The 21,875-nt window shown below is 46.2% G+C and overlaps 1 protein-coding gene across 5 annotated transcripts in view; it reads right to left on the reverse strand.

The window, feature by feature from the left end:
• LOC119167607 (uncharacterized) overlaps nt 1-21,875 on the reverse strand; it is a 234,744-nt gene that overhangs the window by 167,229 nt on the left and 45,640 nt on the right. For 4 of the 5 annotated variants that reach the window (XM_075866042.1, XM_075866039.1, XM_075866038.1 and 1 more), the window contains exons 7-8: nt 9,028-9,066; nt 4,582-4,620 (exon numbers count right to left, since the gene is read on the reverse strand). In XM_075866042.1, coding sequence (XP_075722157.1) covers nt 4,582-4,620; nt 9,028-9,066 — 78 coding nt within the window. The remainder of the gene's footprint in view (nt 1-4,581; nt 4,621-9,027; nt 9,067-21,875) is intronic. The other variant, XM_075866040.1, reaches the window with a different exon arrangement.

Consider the following 21,875-nt stretch of genomic DNA (forward strand, 5'->3'; position numbering starts at 1 on the left):
GACTTCATTGCTGTGTATATGTCACTTCTTCCTTCTTCATCAGCATTGTGCGCTGTGTTTTTGCCATAGATCCTTACTTACCCACTGGACCGGTGTGTCATACTTCACCAGCCTCTCGGCTATGCCAACTCTAGCGATGTGTGCGTTGTCTGTGTTCTCTCTGTATTTGTTACGATTTATTTGTAAGGCGAGATGCATTTGTTGTCTACCTTTGTCATATTGTGCTTTTTATATTCTCAGACTCTACCTTGCCTTTGAATAAAACATTACGGATACTCTGTCTCTTTGACTGATATATACATTGATCACTCGTTCCAAAAGAAAAACACAAGCGCGATGAATAAAACCGTAGTTAATTATCATTACCTGCATCTCTTTTTATTATAACTTAATCGAAATAAAAATTACGTCACGACCGATTCGCACGAACCACTGAACAAAACAAAACAGGGAATCGCTAAATCAAAACGACATACAAAAACTATCCATTTGGGCGATGAATAGTGGTCTGAAATCATGAACTTTCGTCATAGCCAAACGTTGGTTATGCAAAGTAATTCAAAATTTGCGCCAGTGAAACCGAAACAGGAAGCGCACGCCACTTGCTCTCACCAACCACTAGGTGTGCTAGGGTCAATTGGGCCGCTGGGGTCTACGAGAGTGTCCACTCTTAACCTTTATTTCTCTATGTGCGTGTCATGTAACAACATGACTACATGCTACGCTCATAATGCGCTCGTGGCCGTTTCGCCAGGTTCACGTGTACCAAATTCGGTATTACGCCACGCGAACGGATGACATATGTAAATGACATGTCCAAATATGATAATGATGACATGCGTCTCATGTAGCAACAAGACTACATGCCACACTCTGGGCGTCAATACACTTCGAAGCGACCCAGCGCGTATTTGCGCTGGCGTTCGTTTCGTCGATTCACGCCGGCAACGCCACGCCAGGCGCTGATCTGCCTCGCATATGCTCGCTGCGCTGCGTCTATTTGACGCATACGCGTTTGAGCGTGACCGGCATCGCTCCGCTAGGCAGACGCGGTGCTGTCTGGGTAACATCGTCGGCGCGTAAGGGCTGGTTCACGCCAGCGGCAAGCATGCCTCACCGTTTGACGTTTGACGTTCTCAGTAAGCCGTGCATGGCTGTTTCCTTCGCGCACTTCTGCCGTTCAACGCCGTTCCAATCATTTTCGTGCCACTTGCCGTTCGCCGAAGGGTGACGTAGCCAATCAGCGACGCAGGAGCGGCATGGCTGAGTCACGTCGTCGGCTTTATGCCTGTCTGCATCGTCGGCGTCTGCCACGAGACACTTCGAGCTGCTTGCATCTTGCTCAGCGGTTTTCGTGCTATGTCGTACCTGTTGTTCCCAGCCTACGGTTCAGCACTGAATGTAGCGTTTAAGCCTGTCCGACACTTAAAAAGCGCACAGCAATTCAAACTTACATCCGCAAAGTGGGCGTTTGGACAAGTGGCGCCAGCTATTGAGCGTTAGCAACAACAAACAAATGTGTAATGTGTGCCCTCCGAGATTTGATAAGGCTTTCTTAGACCTAGAACATCAATTATTTGAGTATGGTTTTCAAAAACGGTGCCGAATTGATTCGAGCACTGTGTTGCCGAAGCCAAAGACAAAAGTATAAAGCAAATAGGAGCATCAGTTCGGAGCTTACGAGCTACAGAGTGCACGGCGGCCGCTTGATAGATTCAAGGCCGTCAACAACTGCCTTCGGAAGGGCAGCCATATTTGTCGGAGGAGCTTGCCGTGCAATTCGAACAGCTCCCCTGCAGGCGGTGCCAGCCGCTGGTTTACGGCACTGCGCGTTACGGCACGCTTGCCGCTTGCGTGAACCGGCCGTTATACAGCATGTCGCATTTCGCCCGAGTTGCCGCCTGGCCTTGCCGACAGGCTCTGGTAGCACCTAGCGTCAGACTATAGAGTGCTCGAGTTCTGCTAGCTAGCGTCGCTGCGCCCAGCGCGCGCGCGCATCAACGCTACATTCGCTCGCCGCCAGTTCGCTAGCTTCACATATACACCTTTTCACAGGAAGGAAAAAAACACCGCCATGATGGGCTGTGCGCGGGAGTACAAAGGCTAAGAACGCAGCGTTGCCAGTGCATTTTCGACGGGACGCGCCAATCTGCACAGCCCAAGGAGAGCTATGGCGGCGCCCAGGGAGGCGTTTATTAAAAGGTGAATACCAAGTTGGGTATTACAGGACGTGATTGTACGACGAAGCTTTGTGACTGGTGCAAATGTGATAGTTATGAGAAGCGTGTCTTGTAACAACATGACCACATGTCGCGCTCTTGATGTGCTCGTGGCCGTTTCGCTAGCACCACATATACCAAGTTTGGTATTGTATGACGTGAATAAACGACGAAGGTAAATGACATGCCTGAACGTGAAAATCATGATATGCATGTCATGTAAAGCATGACTACACGCTACGCTCAATCCGTGCTCACGGTCGTTTAACTAGTTACCCATATACCAAATTTGGTTTCACGTGCCGTGAATGGACGATGAACGCGAATGACGCGTCATGACATGATAATCATGGCATGCGTGTCATGTAAAACTGAACTACATGCTGCGCTCATAGCGCGCTTGCGGCCATTTTTCTAGCTCCACATATACCAAATTTGGTATCAGGTGACGTGAGCAGATTAGGAAGGCAAATGACACGTTCAAACTTGATAATCATCACATGGAAGTCATATGCGGCATAATTTACCTCCGCCTCGTAACTTTGTGCTAATTTTAAAAGACATATCAACCTTTTTCATTCGTGCTTCGCATATCACTGATTCCCACTGTACGTGGGATCTGCCAGTTTTCTCAACAATAAAAATTCGCAGCATGCACGTAAATAAAAGCGGGCCGTGGGTCTTTCTGTGCAATCGGAGTATTCTCTCTGTCATTGCTCACTCGCAGCGATTGGCATGTTCTAGTTGAAAACACCGCTTCATTACTGCGTGCTTTGTCCCTCCCCAGATTTCTCTCCTGCCCAACACTGCGATTAATGCAGCGTCGACCAATGTAAACGTTAGCACCCACTGTCACGCATTCACATTTGGTTTCCCTTAGCCGGAGATGGCGTAATTTTTATCCTTTACTGTCCCTCCTTTTTTTTACCCGGCTTCGCCGCTCAGTGTGTCCTGATCTATCATATCAGTAGGCACGGTACAGCTCTAATAGGGCACAAACAACGATAAAGGTACAGTGGGCTAAAAACAAGGCCGAATTTATGGTACATAGCCACTTATATTTAAAAAATCGCAGAATATCCACGGAGTGATGATGCGTGGGGTGAAGGGTCCGTCCGTCCCTTCTTCCTTGTATGCGCGCCTGCGTCCACCCATCTGCCTGCCTGCCTGCCTGCCTGCCTGCTTGCCTGCCTGCCTGCCTGCCGGCCTGCCTGCCTGCCTGCCTACCTGCCTGCCTCTGTGTGTGTGTGCGTGCCTGCCTGCCTGCCTGCCTGCCTGCCTGCCTGCCTGCCTGCCTGCCTGCCTGCCTGCCTGCGAGCACGGTCAGCCGCGGCTCTTCGCGTCGACCGCTCCGCTTCGTTCGTGCCCCATCAAAGATTTGTTCCATGCGGCAAGGATTTAGAAGAGTGAGAGAGGCATTAATCTCCCGCGCACCCAGGCATTAGTTTGTCTGGCAATGAGCAAGAGCCGCCGTAAAGTTGAATTCATAAAGTTGACCAAAGACCTCCAGACAAGTGAAAACTACAGATGACGATTACGAAAAACGTTTATGCTGAGCTAGTTATTAATATATTATTAGTGTGAATCACTTTAGGTCATAACCTTTAGAGCACACTAATAAGCCCAAGCATCATACATAACATGTAGCTATGTTGCATAACTGCTGGATATCATCGAAGAATTCAGGCTAAACTAGTGACCCTTCATTGCGTTTGAGTTTAAGTGGTCTAAAGCAAATCCAAAAAAGAGGGGGGCGGATTTTTTTTGGAATACATTGTTTCCAAATCGTCAAGGCCTCTCTATTTAATATCGCCTAATATGTCCCATATAAAGTGCCAAGGCCACACTATCAACATGAGGCCCACCGTTTGTTGAAGGATGCAAAATTTTGGTCCATGTAGTGTTGCAGAACGTGCAGTGGCATTCTAAGCTATACCAAGCTCTAGCATTGCGCCTTAGCCGAAACGCGACAACCATGGCAGTGATCAAGCTCAATCTATTAGTTCAGTAGCCCAAGATGGTTGCGCATAATTTCTTTGTCTGTATAAGACGGATATAAAGCAATACTTTTTACATGACGATTCCACCTGGGGCTGGCCGAGTTAGGTGGTTTTTCGCGCTATGGTGTCACAAATGACCGTTATTCAGAATTTCTCGCCACATCATCTGCCGTGTTACTTATTTCAGTTTTCGCGTTTTATGATTGAACTATAGGTACGATTAGTCAAACGCAATAAATATCAGTGTGACTTTCTGTGATCGTGTCGCCAGATCGTTTAGCACTGTGCGTCAGGTAGATGACAGGGTCTGCGTTCTGTCACCCTTATTATTAACATAGCTTTCTTTAGGATCAAACACTTACTCCGCTTAGACCAGGAACTGGGCTTGATGGCAGCCAAGGCTGAAACGAGTATGAGATGACAATTTTTAATAAGAAACACCTACATGCGCATAAGCACAACTCTGTATCTTTTTAGCACCAGTATTTACAACCCAAATAATAATATTGTTCCACCACGTATGTGCTGAGCTAAGAAGAAGGAGAAGGAGCGAAGTGTGTAGAACAAGATCTTTCTTGCATCCTGGTCCTGTACGGCTCGTCATCAAAGGAAGTCAAACGAAGAGACTGTTAGAAGAACCTCTCCATAGGTTGGCTCTAAATTCATATCTTCTGGTGGTTGTTTTTTTTTTTGGAGCTACTGAAAAGGGGTTAAGCTACAAGAACGTTAGTGACGCCGTATGCGAATTTCTAAAGGCAACAAAACTAATAAAATGCTACGCTGAGGCATAAAATCTTTTTATTTTACACCATATTAGCTTGTCTGTATTTTTATTACCGCTATTTATTTTACTTTTAAAATATCATTTACCAGTTGGTTCTTTGTTTAAAGATCCTTATCTAAATAACCCAGCTGGACAAATTCATCTCACTGATAAGGCACCATCATTTTCATGGCCTATCTTCGATGGTGGGTTGCGCCAGGGCTGTGAGGAACAACCAACCAACCAACCAAATGTCATCCCAACCGTGTACGAATAAACCCCCAACCGCCTACTGTCGACGTAAATGAACCGTGGAGGTGCTGGGCATAACCAGTGACGGGACCGCTACCCTTAGAACTTCACCGAAGTCGTCACCTCACCGGCCTGCCTCTTCATTGCCCATCATTCCTGATGAAACAGAAGCTCGAGAACTAGCCCCCAGCAGTTCTTGGCCGTATCACAAAAAGCCACGCCCCGCTGCGGTGGTCTAGTGGCTAAGGTACTCGGCTGCTGGCCCGCAGGTCGCGGGTTTGAATCGCGGCTGCGGCGGCCGCATTTCCGATGGAGGCGGAAATGTTGTAAGCCCATGTGCTCAGATTTGGGCGCAGGTTAAAGAATCCCAGGTGGTCAAAACTTTCGGAGCCTGCCACTACGGCGTCTCTCATAATTATATGGTGGTTTTCGGACGTTATACCCCACATATCAATCAATCAATCAATCAATCAATCAATCACAAAGAGCCACGAACCTTTTCCAGGAAGGCCAACGATGTCATGCACGCATAGCTCAAGCATTACAAACGAATAAGCAACTATAACAAACGAGATGCTGCCTCCTAACTATCACGCATGGTTTTTTACCTCACTGATGTTGCCCTCATTTGGTAGGAGAATCATGAAGATATTCTGACATGGGAACGCTTTGTTGAGGAAACCGATCAAGAAATCTTTCGGCAACTCAGCTGGAAAAAAGAAGCGTATTATCGTGCGAACGCTTAGTGCAGATCATTCTAGATAAATTGAAATCCCCTATAATGATAATATTAGCATGCAAGTTGGTGTGCTGTGCAATGTAATCGTACATGACATCGAGGAACATGGCCGGAGCATTTGGAGGTCGGTGCACTCCGCCTAGGGTATACTTTTTCCGTGAAAGGTAAGTTTACACCAGACGCCTTCACGACAAGTTATGCAATCTAGAACGGTAAATTTAATGTTTAGTTTAATTGCAACAAGCACTCATCCGCCACGTGATTCTCTGTCTTTGCGGATCAGCCGATAATACGATGGTAATACTTCTGAATCCTGAGTACCATCAAAGTTTCAGTGATAACTATAGGGTGAGGTTGATAGGCTGCAACTGTGCTTATTTACTAGACTGCAAACATTCATCGAGAAAACTCTGATAGTGTTACCACTTTGTTGTCACCTGTTAGTATGAAATGCACGGTCAACACCTGTGGAAGGCGTTGGTTTTGTTCCATTCTTCGACCCTCGTGTTCACTCAAGATAAACGTTTTGCCGTTTATCAAATACCAGTTTATGAAATATCAGGTTATCAAATACCAGTTTATCAAATACCAATGATACTTTTCCCCCTTTGCTCTGTCGTTTATTGCAGAACGCCATAGTTTGGCAAGTCTATCGCATACCTTCTTTGAAGAATCCTTCGTTAACGAAATCGGAGTGTTTGTCACCTTAAAACAGCTTGACAAAACCTTACTTTTCTCGGCAAAGTTAAAGAGCGTAATGATCACATGCCGTGTTTTATTGCTTTGTTTGTGGCCGTTTCTGTGAACTCGTTCTATGGAGGTAACTTGTAACCCTAGAATGTTTCCCAATATACCATCTCCTATCATCTCATTGCCTTTTCTCTGACATGTCTTCTCCGCCAAGTTGCTAGTTTTGAATAGACTCCTGATTTTGAAACTTCCTTCAATCAACTTAAGTTGAAGTATATTCGCTTTTTCACCGTTAGATACGACCCAATATGGACGTGTTTGGACCATGATGAGGAAGAGAGGCTGATGAGAAAAAAAGAAGCAACGTCTGCAGGCATACTAGCGAACATGGCTCAGCGTCTGTATTAAGTTCTTGCGCAAATCGCAGCCTATCCTTCGGCACTTCGATCCTTTTGCGGCGACTGAAGTTTACACCTACGCAAGTGGCATTGGCAAGCTGTGGTCCAGGTACAATAAATTTATTGAAATAGAGCACAAGATCGCACATGCTAGTTGCGCATTAAGTAAGCTGGAACACAAGTACACAGTGACCAAGCAAGAATGTCTCGCACTCGTATTCACTGTGCAGCAATTTCGCTCATACTTGTATGGTCGTCCTTTCCAAGTAGTTACGGATCATCATTCTTTGTGGTGGCTTATAATCTTTCGGGATCGGTCAAGCCGTCTTGCACGCTGGGCTCTTTGTCTGCAAGAGTGCAAATTCACGGTATCGTACAAGCGCGGCAGGCAACACGTGGTCCCACAGTGCACTTCGAGCATGCCGCTTCATGCCACAGTTAGCGACACTGACAGTTTCGATCATTTGATTGCGTTCGTGACATCAACGTTCCCGGCTAAATCCACCTTTGAAACGGAGCTACGGAAGGACGTGAACTTGAATCCGTTATTCGTGATCGCAAATGCATCCAATCCGCAAGGCCACTTTTGCATTCGCGATATTTTGCTGTGCGGGAAATCCATCTCCGACACCAGTGGCCGCTTCCTACTTGTGGGTACAGAGGTACTGCGTTCATCTGTTCTGCGCGCCATGCATGATGACACCACATCGAACACATGGGGATGACGTGCATTCTTTATCCTACAAAGAAACGCTTCTACTGGCCACGCATGCACCAGTCAGTCGAGTTGTGCGCGGCCAGTTGTACCCAATTCCAGGCGCACAAATCTCTCACTCGGTCTCACCGGAGATCTACAGCCTGTGACGCCTCCCAGTTTTCCGTTGTAACAAATTGGCATGATCTGGTGGGCTCTTTTCCGCGTTCATCGAAAGGCAATAGATATATTGCGGTATGTGCTGAGCATCTTACTCGGTATTGTGAGATGGCTGCCCTGCCATCCGCGACTGCTGGTCAAGTGTCATCCCTCCTTCTCCCTTCTATCATACTGCGTCATGGACCTCCCCGCGTTTTCATAAGTGACCATGAATGTCAATTCACGGCAGTCATTGTCGAACAACTTCTCCGTAAATGTGACTCGGAACTCAGGCGCTCGACGCCTTATTACCAACAGACGAACGGTCTCACCGAGGCAACAATTCAAACTTTCTGTACGTTGCTTCATCATAATAAGTGCGACGATGTCTTACCGTTCGTCACACACGCATTTAATACTGCCCAACATGAGACCACAGGCTACAGCCCATTCCTTTTCCTTTATGTTGGACCACCCCCCCCCACCTCTCCGTTTTACTTTGGATACAATATTTATTTTTCTCCTCAGCACAACGCAGAAATCTCTGTAGCAGAAACTCTTTGTCTCGCTGAGGAAGACCACCGTTTTACCCGTTTACGCGCAATAGCCTCGCAAGACCGATCTTAAGTTCGTTATGACAGGAAACACCGGCAGACCACGTATAATGCAGAAGATCTCGTGTTTGTGTGGAAGCCTTAGCGCAAGCGTGGTTTGTACCGAAAACTGCTCGCGCACTACATTGGACTTTTTGTTGTACTTGACCACCTGAGTGCAGTCGACTAGCACATGGTACGCCTTGCAGCTAGTGGTAGACGCTCAAGCAAGACAGAGGTCACACATGTCGCTCGCCTGAAGCCTTTCAGTGGAAGCGACGCTGCATGAAACGCGCAACGTGCTTCGTCTGCGAGGTGGGAAATGTTAGACAGCGTTTCTACCGGACTGAGAATGAGCAGAAGCGAAGAGGGTGAAAGAAGATCTGTCTTGCATCATCGTCCCATACCACTCATCATCCGAATTGTGTACCAATAAACCCCCAAACGCCTACTGAGGACATAGCAATGTACTCTGTCTACCTCAATAATGACATAGCTTGTCTTAGTATGAAACACTTACCCTGCTTTGAACAGGCATAGTGCTTGGTGGCGGCCAATACTGAAACAAATTTGACGAGGCAATTTTTCATGAAAGACACCTACATTCGCGTAATCACAACTGCATATATTTCTTCGCAGCACTATTTACAAAGCCGAAGAAAAAATTGTTTGATCAACTTTATCCTTCAACAGACACCCTCCTTGAAATGGGATCTGCAGAAGCCCACTGAAGCTTCGAAAACATCGCGCTGGTATGCTACGTAGAATGCAAACATTTTGCTGCTGGACTATTACTTTGCATTCCTTTCGTGGTATTGCTGCATGTAGGTTGAAGTTTCTGAAGTCGGGCGTTAGCCTATGTGACAGGATTCTTTGCTTTCTTAGTGATGGCATCTGCTGCGCCAGAGTTGTTTCGTATGGTTTTTTTTATTTGGGGGTCCCACACGTGTTATGTGTCAGTCGTGAAGGTCTGACTACTCCTGATAGAAGTATTTCATTTAAAAATTCCTTTTAAAATAGTGGAAAGTATAGAAATGTGTCCTGTCGTTTAGTTGAACAGGCTCAGTGAGAGGTCATCTTTTTTACACGAGGTGGCTCTAAATAATCATCACTACATTGCACACATGTCAAAATAATCACTTTTCCGACTCAGATGAAACATTTTTGCTGTTCACATGAACTACCAAGCCAAATTGGAGAACCTACATCATCTGCTCTTTTAGGTGCGGCCACTTGAAGCCCAGTTCATCCTGCACTCCTATATATTAAGTTGCGGGATCACGCTCACGCAAAGCGCAGACTACAGGATATAACAAGGCTAGCGGAACCCAAACTCGGGTTAGCATGGTCAAAAAAATTCCTTCATTGTTAAGTTTAACCGAAACCCCCCGGGGGGGGGAGGCAAGTCTAATAGTTCATTTAAATTCAATAAAATATTTCACAGTCATAAAGCAGACCCCAGTGTGGCGCGAGAGGGGGCCTGTCCTAGCGACGAAAATAATTTCCCTCACGCATCTACACCAGAAAGAGAAATCAACCTCACAAAACTAACTAAAACGACTCGTGTAACATTGCCCGTAACAAGCAAGAAGTCTATCAATCGCAGCGAGAAGTAGCACACATGTCGCACAACAACTAGGAGAATTTGCCTAGCAAGATTCCGCTCTTGCTGTGGAAACCCTATATGATTAGCTCGAACAGTGGCTTCATTGATGGTTTAGCAAATTAGCACTGGGAACTCTACGCACGAGTATAATTGGGTGCCCTTGCGATGCACTTTCTCGGGTTTCACAATATAGCGGAGTTGTAATAAGTTTCCTCTTTTCTAGTGAAATAAGTGCAGCTGTGTAGGCCTGCTTGCCCAAGAGCCCATAGGTTGAGAAGCGTGTCTCAATGCAGGCCAAGCAGTATTATTTGATACCGCCACTTCAGGTGTCACCATCAAAAACTAGCTACGCACCTCCCAACCTGAGGCTGTATGTGACTGTTCTCGTACAACAAGGAAATATCACAAGCTAACGTATTCTAACACCGCAAAAGACGAAGCAGCGTGACCTAAAGTGTGGCATCACTTGCCTTATTCAGAGAAAAGATTGAGTATTTAAAAATCAATCTTCCGCATGCAGGGCGGTCATGCGTAAAGTGACAAACATAAGAACGCCCCTCAGTGTTAGCTTGTGCGCATGCGCTAATGCTCGATGGTTTTTAACTTTTAAATAAAAAATCAGTTGATGTCTAGCACTCATTTTGTTAATGGGTTACTTCTGTGTGTCTCCGTTTCTTTTCGTTTCGCGCTACGAATATGAATGCAAGAGAACGAAACCGACCGAAGCGCATTGCCACTTTGACACCGTGAAATATTTGTGAACGTGAGCGCTGACTCGAAGAAGATCATTTTCGTACCCTCTGCAATCAGCAATGGGACAAAGTGTGCGACTCAATCGATGGCCAGATGCGCAACGGCAAATAATGAGGCTTACTGAAACATTTGCTTAACGAGGCCGGCACAAGTTCGAATCAGCGACACATGCTCGCAGGTCCCTGCACGATGCTACCAGTTGTTGCTGTACCGGGAACAAGCTGGTTGTCAAACTTATGGAGAAGTACCTGCCTGTCAAGCTAGGGGAAAAGGAAGTCCAGTTTACCGAGTACCTCGGTCCAGCCCGTTCAGAGTTGCACGCAGACGTTGCCGTGGGAGAGGTCGGACAAGCCATTTTCTCACTCAATTGCAAGTCAGCGCTGGACACCGATGGCATCACAAATAAAATGCTGTGGAACCTCGACCACCTTTTGATCGAATACCTCACCAAAACGTCGAACGAGACGTGGAGAAACGGTAGCGTCCCAGAACAATAGAAAACCGCCAACACTGTCCTGATACCCAAAGCAGGCAATGCTTCAAATGTTAATAGCCTCCAACCTATCTCTCACGTCCTGCGTCAGGAAAGTGGCCGAGCATGTCGTCCTCAACACACTAAACAGATATTTCAAAGACGACAATGTCTATATCCACAACATTATTGGCTTCCAAGCCGGCTGGTCAACACAGGACGCCATAAAGATGATCAGACGTCAGATCGTCGACAGCATTACCAGGGACACCAGGGCCTTGCTCGGACTTGACCTCGAGAAGGCGTTTGACTACGCTTTTCACGAGTACATCCTAGCTAGTGTCGCCGACCTCGAGCTGGGCTCCTGGCTGTATAATTACGTCTATTCGTTCCTGACCGGTAGGAAGGCGAAGCTGTAGTTTGGCGACTTAGTGTCTCATGAAGTACTCCTAGGACCACGGCGTAGACCGCAAGGCTTTGTCATATCACTCAATCTTTTCAACATCTGCGTAGTCGGACTCTCAAAGAAACTGGCCCAAGTTAAAGGTATCAACCATACCGTCTACACTGATGACAAGACGATCTGGTGCAGAAGTGGTAGTGAAGGGCAAGTGGAAAGTGCTATGCCAGAGGCAGTGAACGTCACAGAACAGCAACTGCTACCCGCCAGGCTCACATGTTCCCCGACCAAATTCAAACTACTGCTTTATAGAAAAGAAAAATGGGACAGACATAAGAGATCGAAGCCGGTCTCCGACAGCGACATTCACCTGTTCACTCGGAGTGGCGACCCGATTCCCAGCATTGACACTATCAAGGTCCTGGGTATGTTAATCGAATTGCGTGTTGGCAACAGCACTACATTGCGCACAAATATTGCCAAAATTAAGAATTCTCTTCGCCTTGTGCAAAGTGTGACGAACCGACGCAGAGGCCTCAAGGAGGACCACTTGCTTCGGCTGATCAATGCCTTTGGGTTATGTCAGTTCACCTACATGGTGGCCATGCACAACTGGCTCATAGCAGTGAAGGACAAACTGAATGCCCTCATAAGAAAACTCAGCAAGCGAGCACTTGGGCTCGCAGTAAGAACACACACCGAGGACCTCCTCCAGCTTGGCATACACAACACCGTGGAGGAGATCGCCGAGGCTCAGAAGTGGGTCCAGATATATCGACATTAAACCACATCAGCTGGTAGGCTGTATCTTGAGGAAATTAAACTTGCCCCAACCAAGAACTTGGCTAGCAACACCCTAATCATCAAAGAAATTATGGAGATGATCTTCGTCACTCCGCTGGCCCGCAACATGCGTCCTGAACACAACGCAGGTCGATGCAAGGCAAAAGCTTCGAACATTCTGAAGGACATCACTGAGGATTAGATAGGGCAAGCTTTGTGGACGCCGCTGCGTACCGTGATGGCAAGGCTTTTGTGGTTTCCATTATGGATTCACTGGGCTAAATCATCAACTACGTTTTAATTTGGACGACAGATCCCCGAGTGTCCGAGCAACTGGCCATTGCACTCGCCATGCAAGATGGTCGGAAAGACATGATGTACAGCGACTCAAGTGGTTGCTTGGGCATTCCAGAGAGGCCTGGCAGCCCGACAGGTAGTTGAGTGTGAGTATCATTTTATTAGAAGGCAGAGAGGTCAGCCTGAGCTAGTTTGCTCTAGCCTGCTACTCTACACAGGGGATAAGAACAGGGGGAAGGAAAGAGGGATGAAGGATGATGGGGACAAGAAGAAGTGGTGCGTACGCACAGTAGCCACTTAACATAGTACCCTACAGTTTAGTATCTTGTTCAGTGCTTTTTACAAAGTCTGAAATGGCCTTTGTAGCAGTTTTGACACTGTTTGGTGGTTCATTACTGACAATATGTGGCTTTCACTCAATGGCGTTCGTCTGATGCTTGCCAACGTTGCAGTTAGCATTTTTCTTTGCGCCACGTATATTGCGCAGTCACAAAGTATGTGAGCTCAAGTTTCGCGCACTTGGCAGCACTCACAATTCTAGCTGTCCACACGGCTGACTAGATGGGTGTAGTGGCGAGTGAAGGCGACGCCAAGGCGAATCTGGTTCAGTATATTAGCATGTCTTTGACTGATTTTAGCTGGAAGACAAAAAGTCTTATCGGGGTCTGTTTTCTGCAGACGCTTGTTCCGATGATCTAGCAGTGACCAGTAAGTGGCAGCGCATTCGCGCATGAGCGATCTCAAAAATGTGTTCACGTCACTTCGCCAAAACGGTACTTTGACGTACATAGGAGCGTTCTATACTGCCACTGTTGCTTTGCTATCAGTTGTTTCATTGCCAACCAGGCCGCAGTGTCCCGGAATCCATTAATGTAATCAAGTGACCCTTCCTGTGTGTTAGGTTAAATGCTTGGACGATTCCTAACACTAACGCGTAAAATTGGCCTCTTCTTGAGCAAGACTGGATTGCTTGAAGCGCTGATTTTGCATCTGACAGATTCGTCCATTTACGCGGCGCTTTGTCGCTCACAAGTTTTATGGCTTCCTGTATAGCAACAAGCTCTGCAGCTGTCGAAGAGGACCTGTTATCTAATTTGTACTGTCAGGAAATACCTAGTTAAGGGATCACGAAGGCTGCATCTGAGGCGGATGAAGTTACGGATCCTCTTGTGTAGATGTGCATAGAGTCGCTGTGTTGGTCATCCAAATGTGCCAAGGTGAGTTGCTTGAGGGCTCAATAAGAAACATGCGACTTATACGAAATTCTTCGTATGTGAAGGCTCACCAGCAGTTTAATCGATGTCCTTGGAGGCACTGCAGAGATTACGGCAGGTTTAAAGCCTGCAGGGATCATGTGTCTATGCGTATCGAGGCATCGCGAGTAGGTACATCCTGGTCGGTCCGCTTGCAGTGAACACAATGGGCGCAGTGTATGTTGGGTCAGCAGACGAAGGTTCACTCGAAGAGGCTCACAAAACGTGTAAACCTGTATTGGGTACGTGCGGGACTCCTCTATAGTGCCAGAGGTTGACGTGCACCGTGGCAGGCCTAGGCATGTTCTCAGTGCTCATGCCTGAAGGCTCTCCAAAGTACGAAGTCACGTTGCACGCAAGCCGGAAAGTACAGGTGAGCTGTACCGTTTATAGCTCACAAACAATGCCTTGCATAATTGCAGAAGACCTTTCTCTGAAAGGCCCCATCTCAGTCCAGCTATAACATAAAGAACATACACAAAACTGATTAGTTTGTTCCGCAGCGCTGTCACATGCTTCGACCAGGACAGTAAATAGCGGTGGTGCTTGACCGCGGGAATCACTGCTCCGTCAGCGAAGATTGGGTACCGCGAGTTGATTTTTTCGTAAATGCTAATGCAGCACATTTTGCTATTGAAAGTTGCAGGCCCTGACGACGCAAGCACTTAGGTGTTACTTATGTGCCTTGTAGCTTTGTTCGCAACTGTGGTCGCTTTGCTCCAGATGCCCATATGCATATGTCGTCTGTATTCACACTGATTCTGACGACGTCGAGAAGCTCAGCTTCAAGGCCAATGACGACCCCTAAATCGACCCCTAATGACGACCCCTAAAAGTCTAAAATAGCCTTTGTAGCAGTTTTGACACTGTTTGTTGGTTCATTACTGACAATATGAGGCTTTCACTCAATGGCGTTCGTCTGATGCTTGCCAACGTTGCAGTTAGCATTTTTCTTTGCGCCACGTATATTGCACAGTAACAAAGTATGTGAGCTCAAGTTTCACGCACTTGGCAGCACTCACAATTCTAGCTGTCCACACAGCTGACTAGATGAGTGTAGTGGCGAGTGAAGGCGACGCCAAGGTGAATCCGGTTCAGTATAATAGCATGTCTTTGCCTGATTTTAGCTGGAAGACAAAAACTCTTACGGGGGTCTGTTTTCTGCAGACGCTTGTTCCGATGACCTAGAAGCAACCAGTAAGTGGCAGCGCATTCGCGCATAAGCGATCTCAAAATTGTGTTTTGCTATTGAAAGCACATTTCGCTATTTAAAGTTGCAGGCCCTGACGACGCAAGCACTTAGGTGTTACTTATGTGCCTTGTTGTAGCTTTGTTCACAACTGTGGTCGCTTTGCTCCAGATGCCCATATGCATACGTCGTCTGCATACGCACTGATTCTGACGACGTCGAGCAGCTCAGCTTCAAGGCCAATGAGTGCTATGTTAAAAAGTTTGGGGCTCAGGACCACACTTTTTGGAATTCCACGGCTTACGAGGTGCCTGGTCATGTCGCCGTCAGAAGCCGACATAAAAATGGTACGTCCTCTGAGATAGCTCACTATCCATGCGTATAGTCGGCCACCTGCGCCGATGTCTTCAAGTGCATTAAGAACGCCCTCATGATGGACGCTATTCTACGCGCCCTTTATACCTAAGAAAATCGCCCCTACCAATATTCACCGTTGTCTTCTCTTTTCAACACAAGAAACTAGATCTACAACACCGTCTATAGATGATCGACTCCTACGGAAGCCAGTTATAAAATCTGGTAAGCCGACAATATTCTCCAGCAGCCATTCCAGTCTGGCCAGCACCATGCGTTCCATCACCTTACCGATGCAACTGGCTAGGGCAATAAGTCTATAAGAAGACGACTCATGTGAGCACTTGCCTGGTTTCAGTAAGGCCACTATGCGGGAGCTCTTCCAGCTCCCTGGGACTGTCGCCGTTTCCCACGTAGAGTTGTAGAACGACAAGAGAGCCTGCCTTGCTTCCTGGCTGACGCAATATAGAGCCGAATAAGTAATTCCGTCAGGCCCTGGTGCGCACGAGCGTCGGGACGCAGAAATCGAAGCGTCCAGTTTGTCCATTGTGAATGGTAAGTCAAGGCGATCGTCGCTAGATGGTGGTGAGGCTAAACACGAAGGTGATATCGGTGAGGAGGACATTTGGACGAGTGAGTGGCAGTAATCTTCAGCACCCTCTACTTCAGGTCGACCTTGCCTCAAAGCCAAAGCTCGGAACTGGGACAACTGTTCCGTGGGTGTCTGAAGGCTCTGGACAATTTGCCATATTCGGGTTACGGCTTTCCTGGGATCAAGAGAGCTACAAAATACCTTTCACCGTTGCCTACTGAGCTTATCGAGGTGTCACAATACATGTCGTTGTGCTTGACATGCTGTAGATAGGTATGATGGTGATTTTGTCCTCCTGTATTTTTATTTATTTTATTTGCCAGTCTCTTACGAGACCAAAGCAGGAGGGCATGAGTATCAGAATACAATGAATGCTAAGTACTTTCTTACAGGCGGCATACAGAACTGTAGTTATTTTAAAATTGGTAATAATAATCCTAGTTACATAGAAACATTAGACATAAGTATTTATGCACTCCAAATATTCACACTTCGGAAGCAGCGAACTGAATCTTTGCTGCATAAAAAGAATCAATACAGTTTTATACAGAGAAGGCGTTGTGTATACTTATACATCCAAATAAATACTACTGGAAAACAATAATGGAGGTCATGGTTGAAGAAAGCCGTTGTCTCAAAGTATAGTCTCAATTTTTGAAGTGAATTCTGCCAGTGATGGTGCGTTAGTAATGGAGGGATCTAACCTATTCCATTCGCTGATTGACAGGGGGAAAAAGGATTGCTTGAAACAGTCGTTGTTGGAAGAGTATTCTTTGATAGTGTATGCATGTTTATGTCGTAGTGTTCGTGATTCTGCCAAAGATATGTACCTGGATGCATCGATCCGGCTGTGGTTATGCAGAATGTGGTGTAGAAATTTGAGACGCGCGATTTTTGCTCTTGTTGCAAGCGTGAGTAGACCGGAGGTTTCTAAAGGGTTTGTGGGCGAGTCGGTGCGTTTATACTTATTATGTATAAACCTAATGGCCTTCCTTTGAACCCATTCAACTTTTGCTATATTAGTAACACCTTACGGGAACCACACAGTGTTAGCGTACTCCAAGATTGGTCGCACGAATGTGGTGTAAGTTAGGAACCTAGTATCTGTCGGCGTGAAGGGTAAACGCCTTCGTAGAAAAAACAGTTTACGCAAAGCCGATGCTGCAACATTGTTAATGTGCGCATCCCATTTCAATTCGGAAGTCAAGGTGACGCCAAGATACTTCTGCTGCGTAACTCTTTGTAAATGATTGATTGATTGATATGTGGGGTTTAACGTCCCAAAACCACTATATGATTATGAGAGACGCCGTAGTGGAGGGCTCCGGAAATTTAGACCACCTGGGGTTCTTTAACGTGCACCTAAATCTGAGCACACGGGCCTACAACATTTCCGCCTCCATCGGAAATGCAGCCGCCGCAGCCGGGATTTGAACCCGCGCCCTGCGGGTCAGCAGCCGAGTACCTTAGCCACTAGACCACCGCGGCGGGGCAACTCTTTGTAAAGGTACGCCGTTAATTGTATAGGTAAAGTCGGAGGGTTCTTTTTTCCTGGTTACCGTCATGCGAACTGTTTTTGTTAGGTTAATTAACATTTGCCACTGCTCACACCAGTGAGCAATCTTACTCAATGAATTATTTAAAGATAAATGGTCATCCGAACTGTTAATTGTTCTATAAATAATGCAGTCGTCTGCGAAAAGTTTAATTTTGCAGTCTATGTTATCAGTGATGTCTTTTATGTAAATTAGAAATAATAATGGCCCTAGGACGGAGCCTTGGGGAACACCTGACTTAACTGGGGCCGTCCATGACGATACTCCTTCGAAAACCACGAACTGTGACCGGTTTATAAGAAAGTCTCTTACCCAGTTCTTAATTTCCCCATCCCCAATAATGTTCTGCCATTTCGAAATCAGTTTAGTATGACACACTCGATCGAACGCTTTTGCTAAATCAAGTAGAATTACGTCAGTTTGGCCACGGTTGTTTATACTGAGTGCAAGGTCGTGGACTACCTCGGTAAGCTGCGTGATTGTTGATAAACCTTTCCGGAAGCCATGTTGATGGGGGGACAGAAGATTGTTGTTTTCGAGAAAAATAGTTAAATGCTTAGCGATTATATGCTCTAGTATCATACATGACGTACTGGTGAGGAATATAGGTCTAAAATTAGAAGGAACAGCGGTATCTCCGGTTTTGTGTATGGGTATCACCTTTGCTACTTTCCATTCTGATGGCAGTTTTGCTGTTTCTATAGATTTGCGATAAATTATGCCGAGGTATTTACTACACAGTTCTGCGTATTGAAAAAGAAATTCATTCGCAATATCATCGTGGCCACTGGCTTTCTTCGTGTCTAGATTCAAAAGTAGGTTAAGAATCCCGGGGTCGCTTATAACTAATGATTCAATGGGAATTCGGGCTGTATGCAAGGCCGCAGGAGTGGTGCCATTGTCATCAGTAAAGACAGATTGAAAATAATCGTTGAAGATATTGGCCTAGTTTGTTTTATCGCTATCGCTTAAACACGACTTTGTTTCAGCGGCAGGGCGAAAATGTTTCCAGAATCGGTGAGGGTTGTTTTTTATGTAACACGGAAGCGTTGAAGTAAAATATTGCCTTTTGGCGAAGCTAGCTTTTTGTTTGAAATCTGTAATAGCACGTGCTAGGTTAGATGCGGTTACTGGATTCTTGCCTTTCTTTTTGATTGCTTGGCGTAGCCTCTTAACGTTTCGCTTTGCGTGTAAAACTTCGCGGGTTATCCAAGGATTATGTTTTTTTGCCCTTTTGTTTTCAGTGGGACAAAGTGGGTAACGCAGAACACAACGATAGTCTTGAAGCACGACCATAGATGATTTACATCAGTCGTTGGATGTATAGCAAGGTTTGAAAAGTTTTCAAATTCGTGTGCTAAGTAGATTACAATGCTGGCATCATCACCTTTAGGGAAATTTTGTACAGTAGTTACTGATGAACGTGGTGTTATGTCATATCCTAGTTGGAGCTGACAGATTGGTATGCGGTGATCTGATATCCCCGGAATCACATTGACGACTGATTTATTTAACGGGAACTGGCCACTAATCAATATAAGGTCGAGTACGCTTTTTGTTTGATTTTTTATACGTGTTGGCGCAAGCACGACTTGTTGTAGATTGAAATTTAAAATTAAATCAATAAGTGTCTCCGATGACTGTGACGTGTACTGCATGTTGTTCCAATTTATGTCGGGAAGGTTGAAGTCACCCATGATGATTAGTCGAGAGTTATGGGCATGAGTTTGAAGATAATCTTGGATCGCTATAATACATTTGTTGTTAGATGAGGGGCTTCTGTAAACGCACCCGGTTACTATGCTAATTCCATCACAATGAATTTTACAGAATACCGCCTCTGCGCCTATAACATCGGGAAGCACGACAAAAGGAATCGATTTGCTTATCAGCAGGGCCACACCCCCACCACGTGTGGGACGATCTTTCCGGATTACAGCGTACTCCGGGGGAGTGAATTCGTCGTTTGAGATATCAGGCGTCAACCATGTTTCCGTGATGGCGACTATGTGTGGCTCTTGATCAAGCAGTAGTTGTTCAAGGCTTGCTGTTTTATTTAGTATACTGCGGGCTTTTACGGTTAGTAACGTTATTTCTTTGATTGGGCGTGTTGTTGGGTTCGGGCGGTTTACTGTGCCGTTTTTTTGTACTGGTACCCTTTCACCCTTTTCGTCGTCCCAGACAAAAGCGACATCGTTAATATAAAGCTTGGTGTATGCTAGTGCGACTTTGTCTTTTTTTTCCCGATTAGTTTTGGCGCTGTCCCAAAGCTTTTTCCTTGTCTCACGGGTTTTGCGAGCGAAATCCTCCCCTATAGAGAGGTCAGTATTCTTGAGCTTGAAGCAATTCTTCAAAATACTCCCTTTCTGTCTCGAGTCAAGAAGCTTCAGAATCACTGGTCGTGTCTTGTTTGGCGCATATCTGCCTAATCTATGAATTCTTTCAATTTGAACCGGCTCCAGCTCAAGAACACTTTCTATTATACCTTTGTTAACTGCTTGCTCCAGTTTATCGCTTGTTTCGTCTTTCATTTCTTCTAGGCCATAAATAATTAAGTTTGACGGACGGCTGTGGTTCTCAAGCTCCTCAACTCTTTGCTCAAGCGTTTTAATTGTGCTATTCATCGCAAAAACCTGGTCTTTGCAGGCTTTAAGTTTTTCTTCTAGTGCGCCTAGAGCGTCCAGTTTATTTTCAATATCCGCTAGTCTCTGTTCCTTAATTTCCTTAATATCTGCGGAAATTACATTTAGTTGCTTGATGATTTGAGAGAGCTCAGGTCCGGAATTGGTCTCTACATCACCGCCGAGCAACAACAGTTTTCTCACGAACAATGAGCATTCAAACAACAAATCACACAGCCGGGGGCACGGCAGCACCAACAGGCATCGGTCACTAGAGCGGATACATTTACCGAAACGTTTCCTTACCTGCACAAGGAATACGAAGTGGTTAGGGATCCGCATGGCCAAGGTGCTGCCGTGCCCTATGGCCGCCGCGCTCCTGGGTGACGAACTTATAGGCTGATCCGCGAGGGGCGACCACGGGTGAGCGCATGCGCCGGAATCCGTGAGTGTTGACGAGTGCTGATGGCGTTGATTATCGAGGACGATCCTTGCAACTGTCTCTGGCACGTGGCTATTCGTTGCATTCCGAGTGGCGTTAACCGAAAATGGCTTTCCGGTAGCGCTGGTATTTCCTCTCTGCCCGGTGACGAATTGCACGAAGGTATTCGTATTGTGCGTCAAGTTGTGATCTTGTAGTGATACATTCACAAGTTTCATATGCGTTGTTAAGGCTGATGCAATGAGGCTTTCTATAGATTGAATGTTCTCACACTAAGAGTTTGCAGAAGCTTGGAATCCTGGCCGGTCTACGCGTTTCACTGGCAGGGGAGTCGAACTACGGAATCCTTTTGACTTTATATATGTAGGGAGATGGTCACTTATATGTGTTTCAACGTCTACGAACCAACAGGTGGTAGCCAAGACACTTCCACTCACAAAACATACGTCCAGACAGCTGCTGTACATGCGCCACGGAGGTAAGTAGGTGAGCCATCGTTGATGGACATCAGGCCCCGATTGAGCGCAAAATCGGCAATGTACCTACCGCTGGTGTTCAGTGAGGCAGAACCCCACATGGGATGGTGTGCATTAGAATCCCCAAGTAATACATATAGTCCAGTGCAAGCTTATAGCAAAGACAAGAGAGGGGAACAGTCCACATGGCTTATAGGTGGGATATATCCACCTATAATTGATAATGAAAGTCGCTTGTACTTTATAGATAGGCAAATATAGTCATTAGAAGCACGAGGAGCCTCGGCATGCCTCACGTGCGTTAAATCTTGACGTACGCATATAATTATTTTGCTCGCATTTCAATCATCGCATGACCACAAAGTGACGTATCCCGAAATCCGAAACGACAACATCATATTCGGCTCACATATAACAACCAACGGAAATATGTATTTAAACATCCGTTGTCGAAAATCAGCAATCGGCTTCGCAAACTTCTTGCGTTCCACAGCATTAGAGCAGAGGTTCGCACACGTTCATCGAAGAAGTTTGATATTGTTTATGGAAAGGCAAGCATTAGCGGTTCCAGCAC

This window comes from Rhipicephalus microplus, chromosome 6 (genome assembly GCF_043290135.1).
Source record: "Rhipicephalus microplus isolate Deutch F79 chromosome 6, USDA_Rmic, whole genome shotgun sequence".
Classification (NCBI taxonomy): Eukaryota; Metazoa; Arthropoda; class Arachnida; order Ixodida; family Ixodidae; genus Rhipicephalus; species Rhipicephalus microplus.